The sequence below is a fragment of the Panthera tigris genome (genome assembly GCF_018350195.1).
Source record: "Panthera tigris isolate Pti1 chromosome D4 unlocalized genomic scaffold, P.tigris_Pti1_mat1.1 chrD4_random_Un_scaffold_73, whole genome shotgun sequence".
Taxonomy (NCBI): Eukaryota; Metazoa; Chordata; class Mammalia; order Carnivora; family Felidae; genus Panthera; species Panthera tigris.
In genome coordinates, this window is record NW_024962174.1 from 79,246 (window position 1) to 98,488 (window position 19,243).

The window sequence follows — 19,243 nt, forward strand, 5'->3', positions numbered from 1 at the left end:
CAAAATAAAAAAATAAATAGAAAAGCATCCGACATAAAATTGGAGCCGTTTACAGCGGCAAGTGACCCAGAAATTGTAACAGTTCGCCAACGTCACGGAGAAATAGCCGTGGCAACGCGGACCGCCCTGTCCTGGATGTGAGCAGGGAGACGCAAGGCGGAGACTGTAGCACTCAGGCCTGGCCGGGGCCTCGAGGAAGCGCACGAGGCAGGTTTCCGGGACAACCCGCAACTCCCGTCATCCGCCAGAAACATTTTAGTGGCAGTGACAGGGCAAGTGCAACAGCCACAACACGGCAGTGACTGAGGGAGGCCGGGGGGGGGGGGGGGGCTGTCCTGCCCCAGCGGGAGGCGGGCTGTGCCCCGGGCTGCCGGGAAGCCAGGCGCCAGCCAAGGGGGTCCTGATCCGGCCTCAGCTTCACGTCCTGCCCGCATCCGCAAGCGACCTTTCAACTCCGACCAGGAACCCGAAGAGCAAGGGGTCTTGCTGGAGCCGCGCCCCCCGGCAGGCCCCCGGTCAGGCCTAACTGCGCCCGTGCCCGATGCGGGCGGCGCCGGGCCTCGGCGATGTCCCGCGACCGGACAGAAAAAGGGCGTGGCGACAGCCCATCTGCTCTGACGGCTGGGGTCAGGGTGGCACCCCTGACGGACACTAGGCCAGCCCGTCATCAGTCCCGGATGACCCGGTGACTCTTGGGCACGGTCACATACCTCAGCTTCTTCACGACGGCGGGCCAGCCCAGCAGTTGTTCATCCCACAGGTACTCGGGGGACAGCACCTTGGTGGGCTTGTGGTCCAGCAGGTACCTGTTCAGGTGGCTCTCGTCGTGCCACACCGCCTCGATGCCGTGGGCCCGGTCGACCACCATGGCCCGGTGACAGGCCGACGTGAGCCGCAGAACCTCGGCCACCGACCCCCCGAAAAAGCCTCCCGCGTAGTAAAAGTCGCCCTCGTCCCTGGGGATGTGCGCCTGGGACTGCGGCCGGCGCTCGTAGGTGAAGGCCTCGCGGGCCGCCCCGTAGAAGCCGGGGTGCAGGGTGCCGAAGAGCGGGGACAGGATCTCCACGCCCACGTGGTCACGGAACCTCATGTCCACGTCCACGCACACCAGATAGTCCACCTCGTGGAGGAAGCGCTGCCGGGAGAAGTTGCTGATCATCTCCACGCGGTGCATGGACACGTCCTGCCAGCGCGAGTAGCTCCGGACCTCCAGGACCACCACCTGCCTCCCTTGCCCGAGGGGCACGCGGGGCACATCCCCCGGCCGGTCGGTGAACTCGTAGTAGGTGACCCTGTGTCCCACCATGAAGTGCTTCTCCGCCGTCTGCAGGAACAGCTCCAGGAAGGCCACGTATCTGCAGGGACAGGGGACAGGGCGGGAGGAGGGTCGCTGCCAGAGGCTGGCGGCAGGAGCCCAAAGCCGGGGGCCGCGGGCCTGTGCGCCTTATCGAGGAGGCAGACCCTGGGTTGCTTAAGGAACGGCTGCTGTCCTGGCCTGTCCTGGGCGAGTCTGCCCGTGGCGCCTCCCTAACCTCTGCCCCAGGAGACGGGGGACCATCAGCGCCCCATCTTACAAAGGGGAGCGAGCCTGAGGTGGAGGACGCTGGAAACCCGTACAGCCACGGGTCAGCATGCTGGAGCCAGCAGCGCACCCCCGTGCCGAGCTCCCCTGGCAGACCCCCTCCACCCGCAGGACCCGCCCCTGGCAAATCCCCTGCAGGTTCCCACCTGCTGTGAGGGAGCCGAGACCCTTCGGGCACAGCTCTGGTCAACGTGCCCTCGCAGACTTTGTAGAACCTGCAGGGCCGGCCACCTGCCCCTCTTGGCTCAGTGCTCAGTCCCTGGCCCCCCAGGACCGTGTCTGCCCCTGCAGGGCCCTCCCTTGAAGGCTACTGGGCCCTCAGTCAACAGCGGGTATTCTGAGGAGGGGTCACCCCCCCCATCTCCCCCAGATCAGGACTCAGGCCCAGCATGTGGCCAGGGGAGGCGAAAGAGGGCCCCTGGAGGAAGAGGGGGCTTGCTCGGGCCCCAGCACTGAACCCGAGTGTGTGAGCTTCTGGGTCCAGGTCTGTATCTCCCCAACCCCAAGAGGTTGGAAGTCTTCTCCAACCGCCTCCCATGGCTGGTCCCTCTTCGAGGGGGCTCGCTGCTCCCCACCCTGCACACAGCAGCTCCCCCGTCATCGGGCAAGTGCGGTGAGCCTCTCGGTGACAGTTTTTTGAGCAGGCCCTGAGGCTACTTCCTGGTGCCTGCCCCAGAAACCCCTCCCACAGGGAAGGTGGGCACTCCGTTTCAATAGGGGACATGCACACACACACACACACACACACCCCTGCCCAGCCACCAGTCAGGTCACCAGGGGCAACTCCAGACCCACCCGATGTGATCTTGAGTTCACAGCTCGACTCGAGGAGTCTGGTTTCCTCTGAGGACATGCCCACCACCTGCCCACCCCCTGGGGACTGCACTCGGAGCCCAGAGGGGACACACGGGGACAGCCAGCGCACGCGCAGCAGGCAGTGCTGCGTCAGAGCTATTGGCACTGGCCGAGGACCCTGGGCAGTGAAGCTTCTGGTTGGTGATTTCAGCCGCTTGTCTCCAGGGACTGGAGTAGGATCCTGAGGCGACCCTGTGCCCTTCTTACTCCCTGCACTTGGGGCCAAATGCCCCTCTCGAGTAAGACCTGGGAAAGGGGTTGCAAAGGCCTCAGGGCCATCCTCTGGGGTCTCGGGTGAGCTCTGCGGAGGGAGGAAGCCCCACCTGTCCACACGCAGGCCCAGCACCTACGAGCTTTCACTTCCCCCATGGCGATCCCGAGAGAGGATGCTGTCGTCAGCCCCACTTTCCAGAGGCTCAGAGAGACCACGCCACTTACCTGCGGCTGCCCAGCTCATTCAGCGGAAGTCACCTGTCCCTGGAGTCCCAGGGCCTCACTGCTCAGCTCCCTCACAGGAGCCTGGGGTCTGGCACCGAGTGCTGTGCCTGACCTGGCTGTCCCCCCTCCATGACCGTCACCCTATAAGGGAGCACACAGGAGCCCAGCTCCACAGGCACTGGCTTCCTACCCGTCCAAGGAAGCACACAGCCTCCTCCCTTCTGCTACTGTGGCCGGAGGAGGGCTCCTCTGCCGCCTGGATGTTGGGGTGCTCTGCTCCTTCCTTGACTCAGCAGGAGAACAACCGAGGATCACTGCTGGGTCTGGAGCTGCCTTCCTGGGTGACGTGCAGCCTTTGGACGGGGAGCCAGGTGGTGTCCACCCGGGAAGACTGCTGAACACGTGGACTTTCACATTAAACCCTAGGAGGACAGGCTGGGTCCCCACCCACCGTGTGCTGAACACACAGCCAGACCTGATGTCCTCGGTCTCTCCTGCATCCCAGTCCCCACCCTCTGTCATCTCATCTACTTACTTTTTTTTTTTTTAATGTTTATTTATTTTTGAGACACAGAGAGAGACAGAGCATGAGCAGGGGAGGGGCAGAGAGAGAGACGGAGACACTGAATCCCAAGCAGGCTCCAGGCTCTGAACTGTCGGCACAGAGCCCGATGTGGTCGGGCTTGAACTCACGGACCGCGAGATCCTGACCTGAGCTGAAGTCGGACGCTGAACCGACTAGGCCACCCAGGCGCCCCGTCACCTACTTACTTTTTGATCGCAAACACCGTTAGTCCGATGGCGGTGTTCCGCAGCCGGAACTGCTCATTCAGGATGTCAATGTTGAAGGTCCCTTCCCAGACGGTGGGGGCCAGCCAAGGGGTGAGGACAAGGACATCTTTCCTACTGCAGCACAAGAGAGCCACCCGGTGTCAGTAGCCTGAGAGTGAACACACCGAGGGCCCTGGCGCATCACCACCCCCACCCGGGACCCCCACCCACCCAGCCTGCACCCCATCAGGGACCCACAGGGCTGACCCTCCTTCCAGAAGGCCCTCACATGTGCAAGAAACAAATGACATGGAAATCAAAACTCAGACTCGTGCAAATCCCTCGCAACCCTTAGCGAACCCTGGACCCTGCTGGACCTCAGCGTGGGAGCTGGGATTTGCCAGCGAGGGGCGGGGGCCGTCCTCCAGGAAGGAGGAGGCGCCCCTTGGGCATTCTTTGGTGGAGAGAGAAAGACGGAGAATAATTGGTGGGCTCCAAATTCAGACTCAGAAGCTGCCGAAGCAAGTTCCCGCCGAGTTTTCAGTGAAACCGCCTTGTAGTGTATATGGTGAATTTCGGGGCGGGGGGGGGGGTGGGTTCAGCAAGTTTACTCACCATCCTGAAAAAAAACACGGCGCAATGGGAGTCTGCAGGAAGATGGCATGGACATCCCCAGTCAGTGGGGCTGGGAAGCTGCTGCAGGTGACTGAGCTTTTGAGTCCCCCCAGGAGGAGCTGCACCGGGCGCTTCCCGGACACAATCCCAGGGCCTGAAGGAGGGCGGAGCCTCTGTGGCTCGGCTCGAAACCGGGAGTGGAGACCTCGGGGTGCATTCCCTCCCTCATAACCTCAGGGAGAGATCTCACCGTGGCGGGAGGGGCTGGAAGTGGCCACTGTCCCAGGTATTTCACCCAAGCAAGTAGCTGGGTCAAGGGAACGGCAGTCAGACACACAGACGGTCTACCTGGACCTGACGCTGCCTCCCCGGCTGGGTGACGGAGCAGGTCTCCAAGCTCCCGGGGCCCAGGCTTCCTGTCTGCAGAGAGGGACACCCGTGCCCAGCCCCGACAGCGGCGTGCAGTCTGGGAAAACGTGTGCGCAGCGGTCCTGCCCCAGACTAAAGTGTCGTGGAGCCCGAGGAAAAATTAGCCAGTGGGCCGTCTGTCATTGTCAATAATGACTGCACTTTGCATTTCCTGGGTGGCATTTAAAAGCAGGGCGTCGGCTTTGAAAAGGCAGGAAAGTCTGCAACAAACCAGTCACAAAAGGGCGAACACGCTGTGACCCCACTTATAGAAGGGACCAGAGGAATCAAGTTCATGGAGACAGGAAGCTGAATGGGGCACCAGGGGCTGGCGGCAGGGGGGTGGGGGCAGAGTTTCAGTCTGGGAAGATGAGAAAGTTCTGGAGATGGACAGGGGTGATGGTTGCACAACACGGTGATACACCTAATGCCGCCTACAAATGGTCAAGAGGGTAAATTTCAGGGCATACATATTTGCACGGTTAAAAGTTTTTGGGGTTTTTTTTTTTTGGTTTTTTTTTTTTTTTTTTTTAAAGTTGGGCACGAGAGGGGCACCTGAGTGGCTCAGTCAGTTGAGCGTCCGACTTCGGCTCCAGTCATGATCTCACGGTTCGTGGGTTCGAGCCCAGCTTCGGGCTCTGTGCTGACGGCTCGGAGCCCGGAGCCTGGTTCAGATTCTGTCTCCCTCTCCCTGCCCCTCCCCTGCTTGTGCTCTCTTTAAAAAAATAAACATTAAAAGAAAAATTAAAACAAAAAAATCGTCAGACACCAGTCCACGAGACTGCCTGAGACCTTCCCAGTCTCATCCCCTCTAAAGACCCTCTTCCCAGGAACCCCTCTGAGCCCAGACAAAGCAGGCCAGTTGGTGACCCTCTTTAAGAGCCGAATTCCAGGAAGCTGGTCAAACCCAAACCTCCAGCTACCCCTGGATCTTTCCATGGCTTCAAGGGGAGGGCCAAGTCTGACCCAGGACTTGGGGAGGGGAGTGGTGCTCCCCATGTGAGGCGCAGGAGAGAGCCTATCCAGGCGCTCTCGCCTCTCCCCTGGGGCTGTGGAGCAGGTGAAGGGGGCAGAGGACCCAGGGAAGACGTCCTACCTGGACAGTGTCACTGCTTGCGGGCCATCCAGCTCTCCACCCACCTCGCTGCGGGATGAGAACACAGAGTGGGGGCTTTACCGGGAGAGTTCAGGGCTCAGGTTCATAGATGGTGGCTGGGGGCCCAGGAGAGGGGGACAGTGGTGGCCTAGGGTATGAAGAGGGCGTCCGTCTGAAAGTGGCCAGAACAGCCATCACTGTGGGCAGTGGGCCTGGCGCCGGCCCATGTCCCCCTGTGTCCCCAGACGTGACGTCAGACCCCACGGGGGCAGGTTTGGCCTCTGCTCAGCCACAGACCCCCCGCCTTCACCTCATGCTTCTGAGCGAAGGAGACTGAGCAGCTGGTGGTTTCAGACCATGTGGGCATCCCGAGTCCCCTCCCGTCAGGGGGTCCTTCCCCGGGCCCTGCACACAGTGGCCTTGGTCTCGAGGATCCGACAAATGCAGAACAGCCGTGCTGGGGCTGTGGGTCTTCTGAAGCCACGTGCTCAGGAGGAACAGTCTGACTGGGAGACACGGATCGGGGAACTTCCGAATGACCTGGGAAGGAACCCAGGCCGAGCCCTGGGTGCCGTCTCAGGCGGGAGCCAGCATCAACCCTGCAAATGTGAGGGGCCTTCAAGCTGCCCCTGTCCCAGCTACCGTCGGTCTACACTCACCTGACACACCTGGGCCCACACTGCCCAGCTGAGCCCAGTCGACCCCAGGATCTGGCGAGATGTGGGCTCAGTGGTTGTGATGGTCTCACACCACAAATTGGGTATTTTGTGGCCCAGTAGCAGATGGCTGCTACAAGGGGGAAAAGCCAGACGCACAGCAGGGGACAGACAGAAGAGCGGTCCGGGCAGACGACATAGCACGTGCAAAGCCTCAGAGTCACGACACGTGCCAGGCGACCACAGACCCCCGGGTGGACCGCAGAGGTGGGGTTCACGGTGGGAGAGGTGAGGCTGGAGAGGACGGGCAGGCAGGGAGCCAACCAGAGGGGCTCATGCATATGTTCCGGAAAGATCACTCTGGCTAACGGAGGAGAGTGGGTCCGTGCGCAGGAGGATGGGGAGATGGCACGGAGGCTGCCAGAAAGATGGGGGAGCCTCACCCAGAGCAGGACGGGGGGAGCAGAGAGAAGCGCGTGAACTGAGAGATACTGACCGGCAGTTCTGCTCTGAGTGGGGCGCGGGTGGGGGTGGGGGAGGGGCAAGGATGATGCCCAGGCTTCCACCTTGGGCTGGGTGGGGGGAAGTGAGGCCTTTCATCGAATCAGGGGCTTGAGAGCAGGAGCAGGGGGTCACTGTGGGGACACCCAAGTGTCCAACAGGTTGAAGCCAGACCCGGGGTGGGGTGGGTGTCAGTCCTGCCCAGGTGACCCACCAAGGCCACGGAAATGACCTGGCTGCTCTGGGCAGAGGGTGAGGCCCAGATCACGGGTGCATCAGCCTGGGGGGTGGGGGCAGCAGCCATCTCTGCCCCCCCCAGCACACAGCCAGTCCCCGCGGCTGTTGGGCAATGTGACCCTGCCTCCACTCCACTCACCTGGCCCCTACCTGCCTCCCCAGCCTCGAGTTCCTCAGGTTCAGGAAACCGGCCCTGTGGAAAGAGCCACCAGAGGCCCCTGTTGAGGAGGGTGCACCTGGGTTGGCTGTTCATCCATCCGCATGCAAAGCAGGAGCCTGCGCGGGAGCCCAGAGCCCCCTGGCACAGCTGCAGGGCTTGGGCGGGGCTGGGAGCAATTGTCACCCAAAGCACGGGTGACACCCAAGGGGGCGGCAGGAGGGCGGTCACTGAAGACAGTGCTTCTGCGTGAGCTCCCGCGGCAGCCAGAGAGGGTCCCCGTGCGCGGACAGCACAGCCCCCGGGAAAGCAGCCGCGGGCCTTTACTCCATAGTCCGGAGACCATCTCCATCCGGAAGCTAACACTCAGCTCCCCTGCGCCTTCCCCACTGCCCAGCCACTGCCCAGCCACCTGGCTCCTCGCTCAGGAGCTGGGGGAAGACAGCTCCCACACAAGGTGGGGTCCAACGGGAGGGTGTGTGTGGAGGGACAGCTCATCAGCCCTGCGGTGACCGCACTGGTGCTGGGGTGGGGAGCGGCCCGGCACCCTACAAGCAGCCGACCGCTGTTGTCGCTGCCTGGAGGGCCTGCACGGTGCACACGTTCCTTACCCCAAGAGGACCCAGACGAGTGTTATCAGGAGGGAGATCACAGTACAAAGTGAGCAGCATTGTGGTTTCCCTGGAAAACAGCAGTGGGACCCCGATCACCCCACTGTGCTCCTCCCAACCTGCCCACTTCTCCCCCCCCCCAACCCCGTGTGATTCAGATCAGCTCCCATGGCGGCCGCCTCCCGCCAGCAGGTGGTTTGAGCGTTGTGACAGGCAGCGTCTGAAGGAGGCGCTCCAAGACCAGGTTCTCCTTTCTCACTCACAGACAGGGGGGTAGGAGGTCGGTTCTTTCCTCCCGGCACTCTGCCCAAGGGTCCCCTCCGATCCCCAGTTACACAGGCCTCCCTGTGGCCTCTTTCCACCGAGCACCCCCTCTCCTTGGAGGGAGGCTGACACGGCCACGCTGAAATGAGCACAGAGGACCATGCCGAAGATTCACGTACACCTGCAACGTAGCCCCAAAATAGGCGAGGCAAAAAGCGGACACAACTGAAGAAGAAATGGTCAACTCGACAATTAAGTGGGAGATTTCCAAGTCCTACTTTGCTGTCAGTGATGGATGGGATAACTGGAACATCGGCAGATACAGCTGAACACCGCACACCAGTGAGATCTGACCGATCACACCGCACAACGCTCAGCCGGGCAATAGCAAAACACATGCTCTCCTCTGCGTGCACGAAACCTCCTGCAAGAGACGCCATGTGCTGGGGTCTAAAACAAGTCACTGCAAATTTAAGAGGACCGCGGTCGTACAGAGCATGCACTCTGACCGCAGGGGAGTGAGATTCCGAGGGCAATGACCAAGGCACATCGGGAAGCCCCCAAATACGTGAAAAGGCAACAGCACGCATCTGAGTAACCCATGGGTCAAAGAGAAAAACTGAAGCATTTTCTGAGCCGAATGAGAAGGAAAGCAAAACATGCCAAACTTTACGGGATGCAGCCAAAGCTGTGTTTCGAGGGAAATGTATAGCTGTAAATGCCTAGGTAAGAAAAGAAAAAAACCTCAGGTCGGTACTGAAGTTCTCACTTTAAGAGAGGGCACCTGGGTGGCTCAGTCGGTTGAGCGTCCAACTTTGGCTCGGGCCATGATCTCACACTTTGTGGGCTCAAGCCCCACTTTGGGTGAGCCCCACTTCTCTCTCTCTCTCTCTGCCCCTTGTGGGATTCTCTCCCCCGCCCCAGCCCTTCCTCATTTGCACCCCCCCCCACAAAAAAAAAATGTCTGAAAAGAAAAGAAACTACAAGAAGAAAAAGAAGAACAAATTACACCCAAAGTGAGCAAAGGGAGGAAATAATAGAGATTAGGGTGGAAATCAATTAAATAGAAACCAGAAAGGGGAAAAAACAACGAAACCAAGCATTTCATTGGGGGTGGGGAGGAGACACAAATGACGATAAAATCAGGAACGGGAGAGGAGGCACCAAGGCCAGAGTACTACAGAGATTAAGATCTGAAGGGAACGCTACTGACAACTGTTTGCCAACAACTGAGATGGCCTGGATAAGATGCACACATCCCGAAAGGCACGAACTGGCAAACGTTAGAAGCAAACACAGGACTACATCTTTGCAGCACGGGTCAAGCAGAGATTTCTTACGTAGGACACCAAAAGCACAAACGATAAAAGAAAAAACGTGAGGTGGCTTCCCTAAAATTAACACTTGGGCATTCAAAAACACCCTTAAGAAAGTGAAGAGACAAGCCATAAACGAGGAAAAAATATTTGCAAACCACACATCTAATAAGGACCAGGCATCCCAAATTAAGGACCTCTTCATACACAACGAAGAGAACAAACACTCCAATTTCTGAAAAGGCAAGTATTTTTTACCGACTTTTCACCAAAGACATTTGAGTGGCTGATAAGTGCATGGAAAGGTGCTCCATCAACGTCATTAGTCATTAGGTGACGCACATCAATACCACTGGGAGACACCCCTTTCCACCGACAAGTGTGGCAAGAACAAGCGAGGATATGGAGAAACAGAAACCCTCGTACCCCGCTGATGGGGACGTAAAATGGCGGAACCACCTTGGAAGAGAGTTTGGTAGTTTCTTAAAACGTTGGACATACATTTACCATACGACCCGGCGATCCCTCCGCAAGGTAACCACCCGGGGGGGCAACGCAAACACAGGTCCACACAAAGATGTGAACGCGGTGCGCACTACAGTGTTGTCCACAAAACTACAAAGTGGTCTGTACCACTTTTCGCACCTTCACGGAATGTCCATCCACCGACAAGTGGGTACATCCATACACTGGAATGACTCAGCAAAAAATAAATAAATGATACACGCTCCGAGGTGGACGAGCCTTAAAACATTCATTCAAAGAGAAAAGGAGTCCGATGCAAGAGATCACAGGTTATTAGGATGTTATTAGGCTGTTTAAATTTTTTTTAACGTTTATTTATTTTTGAAGGAGAGAGAGAGAGAGAGAGAGTGTGAGTGGGGGAAGGGCAGAAAAGAGAGGGAGACACAGAATCGGAAGCAGGCTCCAGGCTCTGAGCTGTGAGCACAGAGCCCGACGTGGGGCTCGAACTCATGAGCTGTGAGATGGTGACCCGAGCCAAAGTCAGCCGCCCAACCGACTGAGCCACCCAGGCGCCCCTGTTAGGCTCTATTTATATGAAAATCCCATAAAAGGTAAGGCTATAGAAACAAAGTGGTTGCCTGAGGTGGGTGGGGCCACACTGGAACAGGGAGGGATTGCAAATGGACACCAGGAAATTCTGAGGAAAGTTCCAAAATCTATTACAAACTCTGTAAAGTGACTAAGCGAATGCTACGGTATATAAATGATACTTCGATAAAACCGTTAAAACGAAGAGCCATCAGGGGGGCCTGGGTGGTTCAGTCAGTTATTTGTCCGGCTTCGGCTCAGGCCATGAGTTCGAGCCCCACGTTGGGCTCTGTGCTGTCAGCACAGAACCTGTTTGGGAGTCTCTCTTGTGGTCGGGTCCCCTCCCTAAGGAAAGAAAAAAACCCTCAAGGCAACTGGCTCCACTTACAACGGGCTCCCTCACGACCTTTTAACATGAGACCACTTAATCAGACTGCGAGTTTGCGTGTTACCATATAGGAGAGACAAAGAGGTGAAAATATACATAAAAAACTACCTCCCGCGGCGGGAGGCTCAGTTCTTCCGGTAAGAACCCAACTGAGCGGTGCCTGCTCGAATAACATTGCTTCCTAGAAAGAAAAGCCTCGGGGTCACGACTCTCTGTGCGAGAATCTTGCTGCAATCTCTCCCTCCCTCTTTCTCTCTCAAAAATAAATAAACTTAAAACAATATTTTAAAATATTGGTTGAACGAATGAACAGGGAATCTAAGAATGGGGATTATTTGCCAGTTTTCTCGAAAGATCTGAACTCGGGCTTCAGGTTTGCATGGGGTCAGTTGTGGGCCCGACGTCCCTGCAGCCTCAGGGGTATGGAGACCGAGGGCAGAGTCCCTGGGCCTCAAGAGTCCCAGAGCAGGTAGAACCTCGGTCCCCGTGGCCTGAGGCCAACTAACACAGCACAGGACCTGGGGCCTGGGGGGCAGGCGAGCAGGGAGACCAGAGCAACTGTCCTGCAGGTGTCCCCATGGGTTAAGACTAAGCTGCACACCTTATGTGGGGTTTATTGCATAGATGCTGTTAAAATATTTTTACAGAAGGGGGCGCCTGGGTGGCTCAGTCAGTTAAGCAGCTGACTTCCGCTCAGGTCATGATCCCACGGTTTGTGGGTTCGAGCCCCGCATCAGACTCTGCGCTGACAGTGTGGAGCCAGCCTGCTTGGGATTCTATTTCTTCCTCTCTCTCTCTCTCTCTCTCTCTCTCTCTCTGCCCCTCGCACACACACACACACACACACACACTCTCTCTCTCTCTCTCTCTCTCTGAAAATAAATAAACTTGAAAAAATAAAGAAAGAAAAAGGAAAATATTTCTCGAGGAGAAAGGGAGACGACAACAGGAGCACACGGAGGCTCAGGGAGGAGCGCAGGGAAGCATGAGCCGCAGGCGAGGAGCCCTGGATTCCAGACTCCATTGTGCCCCTTCCTGCCCTGTGACCCAGGACAGCGACCTCGATCTCCCTAAACCAGCCTTCCAGCCGGTAAAACGAGAACGGCCCTCACCACCCAGGCTTTCCCGGGCTTACAGTAAACACGAACAAACGGTGAGCGTGTCTGAGGGCAGTGAGACTGAGCACCGCACCCCCACGGAGCTTTCCAGAACCTCCGCTCGCCCCCAGCTCCGCGGCGGCGGTTCTCCAGCCGGGGCCCGCACCGCCCGCGGGCTCTCGCCTTCGGCTCCCGGTCCGCCCTCCGCTGCCCGCACCCCAGCCCCGGGCGCACTGCCGCCGGCCCGGCCCCGAGGGGCCCCGCGCGGCCCAGGCGTCCGCGGGGCCCCCGACCCCCGCAGGACCGGCACCGCGGACCTCGGGGGCGCCAGCCCGGCCCGCCGGCTCCCAGCACCAGGGCCCCAGGAGGCTCCTGACCTCTCGTCGCGGTCCGCGGCCCGGGGCGCCCACCTGCCCGGCCATCGGGGCGCGGTCCCTCCTGCCTCCGCCACTCACCGGCCTGCGTCCGCAGCAACCCTGCCATGGCTCCGTGTCCCACGGCCGCCTGCTCGCTTCCCCTCGGCTTCGCCAGGGCGCCCGCCCCTCCGGGACCTTCCGCCTACGGCTGCCCCGGGGCGGGGGGGGGGGGGGGGGATGGAGCGTGCCCCGGGGGGGTTGGGGGTGGAGCGGCTCCCGCGGCCCGGACTCCCCCCACGCCCGACCACGCGAGTGACAGCGAGGCGCGGGAGCCGGGGAGAGGAAATCTCTGGGTCCCCGACGACCCCCGCCAGGCACCTGCGAGGTGGGTGCCGGCGGATCGCACCTGGCCCCGGCCCCGCCCCTGGGCTCGACCCCCTCCACTCCGGCCCCATCCCGCTCCGCCCCACCGTGCTCCTCAACCCCCCCCCGGCCCCGCCCCCGAGCTCGACCCCGGCCCCGCCCTCTCGCCCCCCCCCCCCCCGCCTCCCCCGGGCAGGACCCCAAAGGCTAGCCCCAGCCTGGGTCCCCAGTCCTGCGCCCCATCGCCCTGACCCTGTCCCCAAGCTGAAGACCACTTCTCCTGGAGCAAGAAACCAACCCACCAGCCAACTTCAGGGTCGCTCTCTGTCCCACCACGTGGTCCACTGGGACTCTTAACCTGCCCAGTAGAAAATTTGCAACCACTCCCCACCACCCCACAAACACACCCCAGAAAAGGTCGGATCCTGTCAGCAGCCCCTTCACCCTGCGGGGAGCTTCTGGGTAACAAGGCCTCAGGTGGAGGGTATCCCAGCGCCCGTCCTCTCCATCCTGGTGATCTGCCCTACCTCCCGTGCCATCCTGTCATTAGTGCTCCCATGCCCCAGGGACCCTGCCGTGCTCATTCAACTGCACACAGCCTTCTCTTGCACTTTGCCAGGCATGGTGGCCAGTGCTTTCCCTGGATCCGCTCACCGATCTTCACCTGAACCTTACCTTTAAAAGGTAACCGAGGCACAGAGAAAGGAAGTGAGTTGCACAAAGTCTGAGGCCGAGGCAGGATTTGAAGCTGAGACATCCGATCCAGAGGCTGCCCGCTTAACTGCCCCATCATGACCCAGAACTAGCTGGAGCCCCAAACCTACCCTTGTCCCTAGAAAAAAGCCACTTACACCTTTCCTGCTGTCCTCAACCCCCAACTCTGCGTCCCAACTCTCTGAGCTGGTCCCTGGTGGGGCAGCTCCTGGTGCGAGGAGAACCAGGAAGCGCCTGAGGCTGGGCCCCACCTGCAAACTAACAAAGGCTAACAATGGAGCCTCCGCTGCGCCCTGGAAGACATGGGGTTTCCAGGTCGGAGACAAAAGACATCATCACTCACCGCGCCCACACGGCGGCGCCAGCCCCAACCCACTGTCAGAAAGCTACAAGTTCCCCAGGAGGTTTGTCTCCTCTTACCTGGTTCAGGAACTCCAGGAACCTAGTCTGACCAGTTCTGAGCATTAGCATGGGCTGGGAGGGATGTTTGCCCTGGGCATGAAAGTCTCATCTGTGCCTCTCTGCTGCCTGCATTCCGAGCCCTGCTGTGGGGAGTAGACCCCCCAGGAGTTTCTGTAGGAAGAAGGAGTGAATGAGCCCGGCGGTACACGACCGCCTTCCCCTCAGCACCTTTGAAGGAGCGAAGAGCCACTCACTGGACTGCAAACTTTCAACCAGCTGGGCTTCCAGAAGCAAAGGTGAAGGAAGCGGTTTACGCTGTCTTCTTCGCCATGTGTTCCACAATGTTCCCGGATGAGATCTAAAAGCGCGTGACGAGCAAATAGCCCCGTGGGTGCTCTAGACTAGATAGCATCTTGGAACCGCTCTCCACGTTCCCCTTGCCCCTAGGGTGAGGGAGACGGGCTCCCCCATCTGTGCTCTCCACCCCAGACCTCTTCCCGCACCCCACCCGACGCTTTCCATAAGTCCGGGCCCCTCCTCCTCCAATTAGCCGTCCCCTCTGCGTCTTTGACCTTGAAAGCACATACATCTTGGCCTCCCACCATCAGCCTCAGCCCAGCATCCTGGGGTGGTCCTGATTCATGGGCCTGCACAATTATTACTAGAGTCCCTTCTTACAAGCGTCCTGGTTTGGATGAGTAACCATGTGGCCACCTTCTGACCACACCCTTCTCCAGGTAGGGGATATTGTGCACTAACAGGGACAGCTCAGACACGACGTGAGAAAGACGGCGCTGCCCTGGGCCTGGCAGGAGCCGGCGCCGCTCTCTGGATGTCACTGTAACCCCACTTGGGGTTAATCTTTGGCCAGCAGATGACCGTGAAGGAGTGGCACATAACTAAACTTCTGCAACGGCCTTACCCTCATGCCCTTCAGCTACAAGTCAGGGCGGGCCAATACAAGACCAGCAGCCCTCAAGCTGTGGCTCCCTGGGGAAACTGGGACATCAAGAGGACTCCTCCAGGGCGGGACAGGTGTAAGGTCATCGGGAGGGCGCTGGGGCAAGCCGAAGCTCTGGACACCGTGGCCCAAGCCGTGGCCCGAGCAAAGGCAAGATGGGGAGACACAGCGACAGCAGCCTCGCTCACACGGCCCCCGCCTCGCGGAGGCAGTTGAAGAGCTCAGCCTGGACACGTCAAAGGGAATTAAAGGCATTCCACACCAGAGTGTCAGACGTGGACTTAAGATGAGTTCAGTTCACTAGACGGGTGTCTGGGTGGCTCAGTCAGTTAAGCGTCCGACGTCCCGACGTCGGCTCAGGTCATGATCTCGTGGTTCGTGGGCTCAAGCTCCACATCGGGCTCTGTGCTGACAGCTCAGAGCCTGGAGCCTGCTTCGGATTCTGTGTCTCCCTCTCTCTCTGCTCCTCCTGCACTCATGCTCTGTCTCTGTCTCTCTCTCTCTCAAAAATAAATAAACATTTAAATAAATAAATAAATGCAAAAAAGAAAAAAAGAAAAAGAAAAAGGGGCGCCTGGGTGGCTCGGTCGGTTAAGCGTCCGACTTCAGCTCAGGTCATGATCTCACGATCCGTGAGTTCGAGCCCCGCGTCAGGCTCTGTGCTGACAGCTCAGAGCCTGGAGCCTGTTTCGGATTCTGTGTCTCCCTCTCTCTCTGCCCCTCCCCTGTTCATGCTCTGTCTCTCTCTGTCTCAAAAAAAATAAATAAACGTAAAAAATAAATAAATAAATAAATAAATAAATAAATGCATACATACATAAATAATAACAAAAGAGTTCACAACAACGAGGGCTCAGAGATGAGATGCTAAAATACCCAAACGACACTGAAAGGTGGTCCCAGACCTGGAAACAAAGACCCCAAAGTCTCTTGCACAAGGAACACACCATGGGCAAATGCAGGGAACAGAAGAGCCGTGGGCTGGTGACTGACGCTGCAGAGGAAACAATCACAGTGGTCCTCTGTAGGCCTCTGAAGGCCTACAAAGGGTGTTTATTGTATTTCTAATTCTTGCTCCAATCCCAGTCTCCGCCCCCCCACCAGAATGACTCTTCCTCTTCTCCCTTATCCTTTCTCTTCAGCTACTTTGTAGCTGTTACTTTATTTGCTCATGGTTTGTTTAAAATCCACAGTAATCTTCAATAAAAATTTTATTTATTTTACGTTGTGCAATTCCTGAGCGCTGGGCATGCTCACGATTCTGTGAACCACGCCACAGAATATTGTTGCAGAATAATTCGGTCCCCAAGGGTCACCGTGTACCCGGAGCCCTCATTCCCCATTCGTGCCCCCGCCAGCCCCTGGGAACCCCCAGTCTGCTTTCTCTCCGTGTTCCGTTACCTACTCTGGAGGTTTCCTTCAAGTGGAATCTCACCAGAGATACTTTGGGTCCGCACCGACTTTTCATATGGGACAGATTCATTTTCGTACTTTGTGGTCGTTTCAAATAGACGTTTTCTCCTTTGACCTTGAAATCACAAGGGATTAAAGATTAGGTGGGTTAAAAGAGGCCCCTTCGGTGACAATGGGCACGGTCTCAGGGTGGAGACCCCTGTTTATGCCGTGACACCACAGCCTGACACGAGAGAGGACACGGCTGGTCCTCCCGTGGCCCAAACAGAAACCGGGAGATGCGGAAGGCTGGACGGTCACACCACAGAGGGGAGAGCATCCCTCACGACCCAGGGCCAGAACGGTTCACAGGCCTCTGGGCCAAATAATGCGCCAAAGCCAGTGCTTTCCCCGGGATGGAAGCCAGACCCGTCCCAGTCCAAGGGGAGGCGACCCCCATGGGAGCAGGCGTCAGAGATGTGGGGCGTCCCGGGGAGGGACTCGGGCAAGTGAGACCCGAGGGAGGCAGTGGTGGTCCATTCAGACGGGCAGTTTTCTGGTCTGGGGACCGGCAGCCCAGGTGACACGTGAGGAAGCAGAGGTCCCCAGAGACAGGTGGGACGGGCTCCCGTCTCTGCGAGAGAGTCCTCAGGCAGAGAGGAGGGAACGGGGGCTCCAGGGGGACGCTGCCAGCCTGCCGGGAACCAGCCCCTCCGGCTGCAGGTGCACTTGGGTGGCAGAGGGACCTGAACGGGACAGCAGTGCGTGGCCGGCCTCGCTTTCCCCATCCAAGGCCAACGTCCTCTGCAGCCCTTGCCACTCCGCCCCTCGTCTCAAAGCAAGGTGGTCTCTTCACTCAGGTTCCCTGGTGCCCGTTCAGGACAAGGATGCCTCCCGGCAAGAAAGAGGAGAGCCGGGCGGGGCTCACACAGCCCCGGGGGCCCTGGCAGACAAGCCGGCACTCGGCCTGTGGGCCACGGCCCTCTCCTGCCCCCACCGGCACCGTCTGCCCTCTGTCCCTTGACCCCCACCTCCCAGGAGACGAATCCAGCCCGAGGACAGCCTCGGGGATGGCCTGGGAAGCGCTGGGTGTTAGGACAGGTGAGGGAAGACACAAGGGGTGTTCTCGACTCCCAAATCTAACGACCCAAGTCTGGGAGGCGAGAGGAAGATGGGAGGAAATGCAGGGTGTGCATTTGCACGTCTTCCTAAGAGTAGAGGTGGGTGGGTGACGCAGGGACTCGGGCAGAGACCTGACGCCTTCAAGGGAGCCGGGAGGAGGGTCCGAGAGAACCAGAGCAAACCCACAAAAGCACAGGGGCGGCGGGAGGTGCCGCAGACATACGTGTGCGGGTCCTCCAGGGCCCCCACCCTTCGCTCTATGTGTGTGTGTGTGTGTGTGTGTGTGTGTGTGTGTGTGTGAGTGTGTACGATGGCTAAAAACCTTGGTGAGGGGCACCTGGGTGGCTCAGTCGGTTAAGCGTCCGACTTCAGCCAGGTCACGATCTCGCGGTCCGTGAGTTCGAGCCCCGCGTCGGGCTCTGGGCTGATGGCCCAGAACCTGGAGCCTGCTTCCGATTCTGTGTCTCCCTCTCTCTCTGCCCCTCCCCTGTTCATGCTCTGTCTCTCTCTGTCTCAAAAATAAATAAACGTGCCCGCTGTCCCCGCACAGGTCCCGGGTCACCTGCTGGCTCTCCAGCCCCTGCAGGAGTCGCCCCAGACTCCACCCCTGCCTGCAGACACGCCGAGGACCCGGATGCCCTTGGGTCGGGCTCTGGAGCCACACCGGCTTCTGCTCCTGCCCCGGACTCTTGAGAAGGAAACAGAGTGATGGTTGCAGCGGCTCTGAGGCCTCAGGGTGAGAGGAGGGAAGGTCCCCTCCCCACCCAGCGCCGGCCTCTCCAGGGGCCTTTGCAGAGACACAACTCACCCCAGAGCCTCCCCGAGAAGCCGTGGCCAGGAACCCACACCAGGACCTCTGCCCCCTGCAGTCCGCAGTCCAGGGCTCTCAGTCTCTGCTCCTGGCCCCACACCAGCCCCCGGGGGCTCCTCCCTGGGTGGCCCAGCACCGCCTGGGCCCCGTGCACCCCCATCGCCCACCCCCCGCCTTCTCACCCTCGGGATCTGGCTCCGGGGGCTCCAAGTACTGGTCCCAGGACCGGTGAACGAGGACCTTACGGCGGAGCTGGGGCGCTGAAGGAGGCCTTCCCAGGCGATCTCCAGGCCCTGCTTCCCAAGACCTCCGTGCGGCCACTCTCTCCCTGGGTCCAGGGTGGCCCTTCTGGGCGACGGGGCACACGCACAACTCTGTAGGGCAGGTGTAATGGGATTCCGCCAGACGTTTCCCGATTTCATCGGTTGATTTCTGTAAAGACAGTGACCCGCGGACGGCCCGGAGACATCACAGCCTGCCCGGCCATCCTCAGTGTCCTTCCACCCTCTCCCCCTGCGGCTCCCAGATTGGACACAGACCTGAGTGTGCACAGACCTGCCCCTGGGACACAGTGACATCCACCAGCAGGGCTCGGGATGAACCTTGGGGACAAGAGGGCCACCCCAGCACACCCTGTCCCTCCATTCCAGCCTTGACGGGGATGTGAGCCTGACCCACCCACCAGGCATCTGACCCCTTCATCAGCCTGCACCTGCTCAGGTGGGCCCTCCACACACGACCCCTCCTTCCACACAGACACACACAAACACACACACACACACACACAGAGGAGGGGATGTAGGGCCGCACAGGTCAGATCAGAGCGGTGTCGGGCTGCACTGGCTGTCTCTGGGTCTCCCTGTGTTACCTTTGGGTCCCTGCGAGCTAGAGACCTGAGGCGTCCTGTGCACGACCTGACCCACTGTCTCCAGGGTCGGGAAGCGTCGCAGCCACGGGCTCCCCTGAGCCGGCAGCTGCGGGACACGGGCACACAACAGGAGAACATGTTCGTCAGGCGTAGGTGTCCCAACGAATGAGCCCAGTCCGGCGCTGTCTCCAGAACATGGGTGCCTGGTG

At 59.3% G+C, this 19,243-nt stretch overlaps 1 protein-coding gene across 1 annotated transcript; it reads right to left on the minus strand.

Moving 5' to 3' along the window:
- On the minus strand, positions 1–19,243 carry LOC122230453 (histo-blood group ABO system transferase 2-like). The gene is made up of 15 exons (XM_042977131.1): positions 19,035–19,243; positions 18,349–18,598; positions 16,277–16,369; positions 15,747–15,835; positions 14,135–14,238; positions 13,899–14,051; positions 13,440–13,736; positions 7,928–7,997; positions 7,299–7,352; positions 6,425–6,838; positions 5,766–5,813; positions 4,610–4,677; positions 4,262–4,265; positions 3,647–3,781; positions 1–1,355 (listed from the first exon to the last, which is right to left on the minus strand). Exons 7-15 carry the CDS (start codon positions 13,555–13,557, stop codon positions 668–670), a joined length of 1,599 nt encoding a protein of 532 aa, XP_042833065.1. The 5' UTR covers positions 13,558–13,736; positions 13,899–14,051; positions 14,135–14,238; positions 15,747–15,835; positions 16,277–16,369; positions 18,349–18,598; positions 19,035–19,243; the 3' UTR covers positions 1–667.

Bases quoted from the DNA above. Each gene is read 5' to 3' on its own strand.
- LOC122230453 (XM_042977131.1), bottom strand. From the start codon at position 13,557: ATGATGGGGCAGTTAAGCGGGCAGCCTCTGGATCGGATGTCTCAGCTT. The intron at 7,998-13,439 runs GTAAGGTTCAGG...GCTGTTTTCCAG, and splicing joins GCCTCGGTTACCTTTTAAAG to GGAAACCACAATGCTGCTCA. The intron at 6,839-7,298 runs GTGAGTGGAGTG...TCTTTCTGGCAG, and splicing joins GGGAGGCAGGTAGGGGCCAG to CCTCCGTGCCATCTCCCCAT.